Source organism: Carassius carassius, chromosome 49 (assembly GCF_963082965.1).
Source record: "Carassius carassius chromosome 49, fCarCar2.1, whole genome shotgun sequence".
Taxonomy (NCBI): Eukaryota; Metazoa; Chordata; class Actinopteri; order Cypriniformes; family Cyprinidae; genus Carassius; species Carassius carassius.
In genome coordinates, this window is record NC_081803.1 from 3027619 (window position 1) to 3036897 (window position 9279).

The 9279-nt window shown below is 36.4% G+C and overlaps 1 protein-coding gene and 1 pseudogene across 1 annotated transcript; both read left to right on the forward strand.

Moving 5' to 3' along the window:
- Positions 1 to 823: 823 nt before the first annotated feature.
- Positions 824 to 1938, forward strand: LOC132132728 (placenta-specific gene 8 protein-like). The gene is made up of 4 exons (XM_059545228.1): positions 824 to 1078; positions 1285 to 1372; positions 1458 to 1582; positions 1704 to 1938. Exons 1-4 carry the CDS (start codon positions 1031 to 1033, stop codon positions 1812 to 1814), a joined length of 372 nt encoding a protein of 123 aa, XP_059401211.1. The 5' UTR covers positions 824 to 1030; the 3' UTR covers positions 1815 to 1938.
- Positions 1939 to 3786: 1848 nt separating this feature from the next.
- LOC132132911 (placenta-specific gene 8 protein-like) lies at positions 3787 to 4240 on the forward strand (annotated as a pseudogene).
- Positions 4241 to 9279: the final 5039 nt, after the last annotated feature.

Sequence of the window (9279 nt, forward strand, 5' to 3'; positions counted from 1 at the left end):
ATCTCATATTTTCCTCTGGTTATCTTACAGTATGTGATTTAAGTTTTTCTGCTCTTATCTTAAAGTGATGTATGCCTAACAGTAGAAGGGCAGAGATGCTAAAGTCATCTAGATTGCTCAAATTCTTATTTTCTTTTACGTTTAAATGTTTTATTGTCCTGACTCTGAGGGTGGAGTCCAGTCACTTAGACTTTAACAGAGAGAGGAAAGAAATGACCCACACACGCATGACAAAGATCTTTCCTATACAGACTCATTCATTTCTGGAATGAGTTTGCTGATTTTATAGAGGACTAGAGAAAATTTGTTCACATATGGATTTCTGAAATTATAGAGCATATATTATGTTTTATAAGTCACATGTGTGTTTGTGTATATAAATAGATCACATATAAGGTCCGTTTTAATTTATTATTTATATAATTTGAATCGTTTACATTATTGTCTTTAATGTCATCACTGCAGTCAGGTATACATAGGCACCCAATAACAGTGTGTCCTGTATGGTTATATGTATTCTGAATCTTTAAAGTCATTTAAACTGAAGGTAGTTACTATATTCAAAACAACAGTGTTTAACTTAGCTAGTAATAAAACAATTTTGATCTTCAAACTATTGAGCAAACACAATGTTAGATGTCACATACAGCATAAGCCCACTGTTCTTTTTTTTATTCCTTTTTTTTTTTTTTTTGAGAAATGTCGGTATCCATGTTTCATTGCCTTATCTGCCAGTCTTATTAGGAATTTTTGTCTATAATAATAAAATATATTTTGTTTTTTTGTCAAATAGTTTGGCAGACATGAGAGGTGTGAAAGCAAATAGCAAACCAGCTGCAAAGATAAAGTCATTTGTGGCAATGTATAATCATTAGCTATAGATAGTGTACCTGGACTTTTAACCTATATGAAGAGCAATAAATATTTTGACAATAAAACAAGTTCGTAATTACATTTTACTATTTATTTCCAAGGGTGTGTCTAAACATGTGACGTTTCGAACCCTATATATTCTTGGCACATTGTGCATATGTTTCAGTGCACAGTGGAATATCCTGACTCAACTGAGAAAGAACAGGTAAAATCAAGCTGCAATGAAATATTACCTTATTTTATGGTACGTTTTCTGTATAAGTAAGCACTACATTTAAAAGTCGAGTTAACTAACAAAATCTTTAAGCTTCTATGGGTGGTTATAGGTTAGAAAAATGCTTTGGAGGAAAAAACTTTTCCAACTAACAGCATAAATATTCTTGATGCCATAAATGTCTTTACCTGTCATAGATCATGGAGGTCACATCTCAACCTGCTGCATTTGAACCCCGAGACTTTCACACAGGCTTGATGAGCTGCTGTGATGACATGGGTGTATGTAAGTGATACTTGACCTATTGCAAGTAAATCTATCCTGCTGATGTGATTTACTTTGAAATATATTTAAATATATATATTTTTAGGCTGTTGTGGCTTCTTCTGTCTCGCTTGTTTGGGCTGTTCCATTGCTAGTGACATGAATGAGTGCTGCTGCTGCGGTTTAGGCATGCCGATCCGAAGTGTTTACAGAACTAAATACAACATACCAGTCAGTATCTATCTATCTATCTATCTATCTATCTATCTATCTATCTATCTATCTATCTATCTATCTATAAATACATAAATAGAGCCAATTTATTGACAGTTTTGTGTAATTACGTCTGCAGGGATCTATGTGTAATGACTGGATGGTTGCATACTGCTGCTTGGGTTGTGCAGCCTGCCAGATGAAGAGAGACATCAACATAAGGAAGAGTAATGGAACACTGAAACCATGAGAAGTGATATATCTACACTAGAGCAAGTCCTTACCTATTGTTCTCAGAAATTAAATATTAAAGAAAGTTGCGGTTAATAATTTGAAATGTATAAAAATGTCTTTGCTATCAGAAGTTTAATTAGAAAAAAGGGTTTATTTCACCCCAAATAGGCAAAATACTCATCCTTCCACATTCATGTTATCCAGTAATGTAGCTTCAGCTGTGTAGTCAACACATTACTGATTATGTGTGGCCTGTTGGTAGTGTTGTGAAACATATTTGTTCATGTGTATGCAGTTAAAGAGAAGCATAATTATGGATATATGTGGAACTTCAATGCAATACTACAGTAGACGAAATTCTACTATTTGTAACAGTGTTCGTTTATTACAGTTACAATTACTGTTAAGTGAATTCTTGGTAAAGTTGCAGTGATATTGATTTTCTTTATATCTATTTCCGCACCATCCTGGTCACCTGCCCGTTACATCCTCCCTGTTTTGTGGCATGAGGTCGCATCTTCCTGGAGGAGGGAGTAATGACAGGGTTATGTTCTGTTGCTCTTTGCATGTTTGACCTGCTTTCCCAATGAGTTTGATTGACTGACCCCATTCACATGCCATTAGATTATTTTGTTTGCCCTGGGTATTTAAGCCCTGTATTTTGTTCTGTTCAGTGTCTTGTCTTAATGTTGGCTTGTTTTCATTTGTTTACTGGAGTTTATTTTATTTTTATTTTTTTATATTATTAAATACTACTTAACTGATCTTCAAGCCTGAATATTCTGTATCAGTCCGCAAGCAGGTTTGACAATTTTCTTAAATATGCTATACAATTATTTTTTGTATTAAATATTTAGAAAAATTCATATGCATACATATTAACTTTAGACAGAATAATCCTGAAGCTGTGTTGTAATTGGTCTGTTGTGCCTTCATTTGTCCGTAAGTCAGTAAAGCTATAAACGTTTATTGCTCAGTAAAGTCTGAGCCGAGTTGAATCCAGTAATCAGGCATCACAGGGGATGTCTGACAGTGACGTGTATACTGGATATTTCCATTATTGTGTAATCAAATGTGTTTTTCCTTATTGCTGATATCATATTCAATGATAATTATAAGTTATGCCAAGAAATTATTTGAATGTAAGCTAATTTTCCAAAACCCTACTTTAAAATTGAATTGAACTGAATTTGATTGTCATTGATTGTCCTCCATCATTAAAGACTCTTTCTTAAAATCCCTCATTTGTTTTTCAACAACATTTTGCTTTAGGTCTAATTTAAAATTCACCTTTGAATATAGTTGGATTGTTCTTCTTTTTTTTTTTTAAAGAAGGAGGAAGAAATTAATACTTTTATACAACAAGGACATATTAAATTGATCAAACGTGACTGTGTGTGTGGCACTGAAGACTGGAGTGATGATGTTTAATATTCACCGCAGGGATAAATTACATTTTCAAATATATTCAAATAGAACACAGTTATTTTATATTCTAATAATATTTTACAGCATGTTCAGCTATAATGATATGTTGTGTCATTGTCTTTGAAAAAGCAATGGTTCACAATGATGACTGACGTGGCAGCACATTTCATTACAGGTGTGACAGAAAACATAATATGTGGCTTTTAACCATTTCGAACTTTGGATCTAAAGGAAGTGCAATATATATTTCCACAATACAACTGTCAATATGAGGTTTTTATGACATTTACTCTAGATTTGAAGGGTGTGTCTGAATATGTGTCTTCCAAACTCTATATAAACACATGCTGTGCCAGTTTCAGTGGGTAGAGGAATTATTTGACTCAGGCAAAGGTACGTACATTTAAATATACACATTTTTTTAGGAACTTGTTTTTGTAATCTATCCTCTGCTTAAATTTCACACAAACTAAACTTGTTTTTAAAAACTTTTGCAATTAAAAAAAAAGGTGTTTCAGGATAAATATTCCTGACGCCTCACATTTCTTTACTTCCAGATCATGGAGGTCACATCTCAGCCGGCTGCGTTTGCACCCAGAGACTTTCACACGGGCTTGATGAGCTGCTGTTAAGACACAAGCATATGTAAGTGATTCCAATGGCACTAAACAAATACATTGTTACTACATTGTAATCTATAAAGTCGAAGTAGTCATAACGTGACTTTAACATCAGTCATATATTTCTATTAGGTTGTTATGGCTGTTTCTGCCTCGCTTGTTTGGGCTGTTCCATTGCTAGTGACATGAATGAGTGCTGCTGCTGCGGTTTAGGCATGCCGATCCGAAGTGTTTACAGAACTAAATACACCAGTCAGTATCTATCTATCTATTTTGTCTTATTTCTGCAGGGATCCCTTTGTAAGACTTCTTGGCCAGTTACTTCTGCATGCCTTGTGCGGCCTGCCAATTGAAGAGAGACATTGACATCAGAAAGCGTACTGGAGAATTCTGAAGAAAAGCTATCTGCAGGAACAAAAGCCCTGAACATACAACCCGAATTCCGGAAAAGTTGGGACGTTTTTTAAATTTTAATAAAATGAAAACTAAAGGAATTTCAAATCACATGAGCCAATATTTTATTCACAATAGAACATAGATAACGTAGCAAATGTTTAAACTGAGAAATTTTACACTTTTATCCACTTAATTAGCTAATTTAAAATTTAATGCCTGCTACAGGTCTCAAAAAAGTTGGCACGGGGGCAACAAATGGCTAAAAAAGCAAGCAGTTTTGAAAAGATTCAGCTGGGAGAACATCTAGTGATTAATTAAGTTAATTGATATCAGGTCTGTAACATGATTAGCTATAAAAGCTTTGTCTTAGAGAAGCAGAGTCTCTCAGAAGTAAAGATGGGCAGAGGCTCTCCAATCTGTGAAAGACTGCGTAAAAAAATTGTGGAAAACTTTAAAAACAATGTTCCTCAACGTCAAATTGCAAAGGCTTTGCAAATCTCATCATCTACAGTGCATAACATCATCAAAAGATTCAGAGAAACTGGAGAAATCTCTGTGCGTAAGGGACAAGGCCGGAGACCTTTATTGGATGCCCGTGGTCTTCGGGCTCTCAGACGACACTGCATCACTCATCGGCATGATTGTGTCAATGACATTACTAAATGGGCCCAGGAATACTTTCAGAAACCACTGTCGGTAAACACAATCCGCCGTGCCATCAGCAGATGCCAACTAAAGCTCTATCATGCAAAAAGGAAGCCATATGTGAACATGGTCCAGAAGCGCCGTCGTGTCCTGTGGGCCAAGGCTCATTTAAAATGGACTATTTCAAAGTGGAATAGTGTTTTATGGTCAGACGAGTCCAAATTTGACATTCTTGTTGGAAATCACGGACGCCGTGTCCTCCGGGCTAAAGAGGAGGGAAACCTTCCAGCATGTTATCAGCGTTCAGTTCAAAAGCCAGCATCTCTGATGGTATGGGGGTGCATAAGTGCATACGGTATGGGCAGCTTGCATGTTTTGGAAGGCTCTGTGAATGCTGAAAGGTATATAAAGGTTTTAGAGCAACATATGCTTCCCTCCAAACAACGTCTATTTCAGGGAAGGCCTTGTTTATTTCAGCAGGACAATGCAAAACCACATACTGCAGCTATAACAACAGCATGGCTTCGTCGTAGAAGAGTCCGGGTGCTAACCTGGCCTGCCTGCAGTCCAGATCTTTCACCTATAGAGAACATTTGGCGCATCATTAAACGAAAAATACGTCAAAGACGACCACGAACTTTTCAGCAGCTGGAAATCTATATAAGGCAAGAATGGGACCAAATTCCAACAGCAAAACTCCAGCAACTCATAGCCTCAATGCCCAGACGTCTTCAAACTGTTTTGAAAAGAAAAGGAGATGCTACACCATGGTAAACATGCCCCGTCCCAACTATTTTGAGACCTGTAGCAGAAATCAAAATTGAAATGAGCTCATTTTGTGCATAAAATTGTAAACTTTCTCAGTTTAAACATTTGCTATGTTATCTATGTTCTATTGTGAATAAAATATTGGCTCATGTTATTTGAAAGTCTTTTAGTTTTCATTTTATTAAAATTTAAAAAACGTCCCAACTTTTCCGGAATTCGGGTTGTAATTATTCTGTGTGTTTTTAAAGGCCAATCTACAGTAAACTACCATCTAGACAAATAATTATTGCCATTTGGAAACCTGTAAAATATATTTAATTATATAGTTATATACGCAAATACTAATCAACTTCATGACTTCATGAAAGTGCAGGCTGTTATGAGCACTGGATTGATAACAGAGTTTGTACCACAGCCATCGTGTTACTCAAAACGAGTGTTGCTTAATGTCATGCTTCCAGATTAATTTTATTATAGAGGTCCAACAGAGATGAAATCGCTCTGATTATATTGTCAGATTATGCATGTTGGTTGTGTTGTGAAACTATTTGTGCCTTTAAGTTAAGAGTCCATCTTTAGGAGAATATAGTTAAATTTTTTATTTTATTATTAATCTGTATCATTTGCAACATGTTCTTTTAATACAGTTAGATTTGCTGTAATGTATATTCTTATTCTAGTTACATCTACATACATTTTTTGTAGACACTAAATTATAAGAAAAAGCATTTCATTTTAAATATGTATGATGTTATTGTCATACATTAGACAACAGGATCTGTGAAAGCCTTATAATAAAGTTCCTCAAGGTGTGTCATAAAGCCTTCCAATGCAACAAATAAAATACAGAAATAAAGAAAGAAATTGCCTCTTGTCTTTCTGAAGACGTATGATTTAGCATGAGCTCCATTTCTCCATCCTAAAACATTGGCCCGGGATAATATTTTCCATATTGCAAAGTTCAGGTATCTAATCTCGAATCTAAAAGTCCACAGAAGGTGGCACTGTTTTACTGCAAATTGACATTTTTTTATAAAAAAAAAAAAAGTATGTATCGAGTATGCTGTAGGTGTGGCAGGTGCTGTAAAATTTATTTTAGGTTGTTGTTTTTTGTTTGTTTTTTGCAGTTATTTTGGTGAAGAATTATTTTGGTGTGACAAAATAATTTTAAAAACTATAAATTTTCAAAATAGTTATCGGAAACTATAGATGTGAAAATTATATGAGAATATATGTGAGTGTGCCATTAAATCTTTAAAACAAATACAATTATTCATTTGAATTATTCACTCTATTATTTATTATATGATACTTCACTGTGGACTGTGCTATAACTGGCTAAAACTTTTAAATTGCATTTTATTTTACCTGAGGGGTTTCTGACATTTGTTGTATATCGATGCAATGAAAATAAAGGCTATATTGAATAAAATCAAAGTATTGCCAAGTAAACTTTAAGTAAAAATTTACTTAAGCTAAAGTTATGTATTTTCTTAACTTAGTTAAGTAGATTTGAAAGTGAAAGTGAAAGTCGTGACATTTGCCAAGTGTGGTTACCCATACTCAGAATTGGTGCTCTGCATTTAACCCATCCAAGTGCACACACACAGCAGTGAGAAGTGAACAAACCGTGAACACACACCCGGAGAAGTGGGCAGCTAGCTATACATAGCCCGGGGAAAGAATTAAGATGAATTAAGATTTTGCTTAATCAGTATGTGAAATTAAATATAATTATATTTACATAACAATTACCAGTTAAATTGCAGGGAGCAGTAGCAGTAAAACTTAAAATGTGTCCGTGCAAATTGCTACGAAGAATTTATAAAGTAAATCCTACAAGTGACTTTTTCAGTGTGTATGATTTAACATGAGCTCCATGTTTCTCCGTGCTGGGGGGAAAAATACAATTATAATTCAAAACATTTTAAATTACAGTTCTGAATCCTTTTTGTAACATAATTGCTACCCCTTCAGCACAAGGCCCAGGACAATGTTCTCCATGTTGCATTTCTCTGTAAGTTCAGTCCTCCAGCTCCAGTCACTCCAGTCAGTCCGCAGCAGCTCTCTGAAACCTCACATGAGCACTGTCCCACACATCTGATCCAGTCATCCACCGGCTGCACTGTGGAGGGTTCACCTGACCAAGGAAATGTGGGAGGCTGGTATCGCAGAACACACTGGAACAGGGTAAGACCAGTAGACAGATGGGTGAGGGAGTTTTGAGCATATTCAGCCCGATTTCTTGGTTTAGTCTCTTCACTTTGCAATAAAACTCATGATGATACCCAGAAGTGAGACTTACGTTGATGTCAGGTTGTTTGCAGAAAGCCTCCCATACTTTGTGGGTAAACTGAGGGCCACAGTTAGACACTACGTCCTCTGGAATTCTATAAACTCTGAATACATGAAAGAGTTCTAGAGAGGTTTCCATAGCTGTGGGCAGACCCTTTAATGACCCACTCTGCAGGACTTAGAAAAGTGATCTATAATTACCAAGATGGCTGTGTAACCACTAGTATTGAGCAGGTCTGCAGTTCTGCTTAAAAGGATCATATGATGCAATTTAAATGTTTTCTTTAAATTGTTCCTATCTCTTTGAAGTGTTACAAGCTCTTGATCCATTAAAGGTATATAATGTTGCAAAGATTAAAATCTCAAATCCAAAGAGATATTTTTTATAAAAGTTAAGGCACCCCCCGCCCCCCCTAAAATGGCTCATTATAACATGCCCCCACTTGTCTACATCAAGATGTGGGAAGATTTGCATAACACCGCCCACAAGTTCACACAAAGAAAGAAGGCCGCAATGTGGGTTTTTTTTACTTAAACTACATAAACACTTTTCATTACACCAAATACACAAAATAATGTTCCTATAGCAATGTCATATGACCCCTTTAAACCAAAACTATAAATATATTAAGGAACTTTTTTTAGCATTTCAAAAAAATAAAATAATAATAATTAAAATGAAGTTGATTTACTGTTGTGGTTTTTGATGTTTTTTTGTTTGTTTTTTTTTTACATTTATCTAACTTTATCTAAGCATTTCTAAGTTTCTGAGACTGCATGAACCCCTCCGCTCTTTGACATCACTTGTCACTGACACCACAGTTAACAACACATAAAAAACGAGCTCCATTGGGGGAGCCTGCACGGAACCGATCCCCTCCTGAGCCTCCTCTCTCCTGGGAGCGGCAGCGGGTCTGAAAAGACACATATGAAAGGTGGGTGAGATTCTATAATGTGCTGGGAGAGCCAAACGAAATGAGACCGGAGTGATCTGTCGAAGAATCTTGAAGGGCCCAATGAAGCGAGGGGACAACTTCTTGCTTGGGAGCCTTAAACGCAGATCACGGGTGGAGAGCCACACCCACTGTCCAGGCCTATACCGCGGACCCTCACGTCGCCTACAATCCGCATGAAGTTGAAAGTGGGGGATGGCACGTCGCAGATGGACATGAGCGGTATTCCAAGTGGCCTCGCTGCGTTGCAACCACGTATCCACTGCAGGGAGGTCTGACGGCTCTCCTGACCACGGGAAGAGAGGGGGTTGGAAACCTAAGACACATTGGAAGGGCGTTAGACCAGTGGCAGGCTTTATCAGGGAATTTTGGGCGT

Coding starts and splice junctions, on each gene's coding strand:
- LOC132132728 (XM_059545228.1), top strand. CDS start 1,031: ATGTTTCAGTGCACAGTGGAATATCCTGACTCAACTGAGAAAGAACAG. Junction 1,079..1,284: donor ACTCAACTGAGAAAGAACAG/GTAAAATCAAGC, acceptor TACCTGTCATAG/ATCATGGAGGTCACATCTCA. Junction 1,583..1,703: donor GAACTAAATACAACATACCA/GTCAGTATCTAT, acceptor TTACGTCTGCAG/GGATCTATGTGTAATGACTG.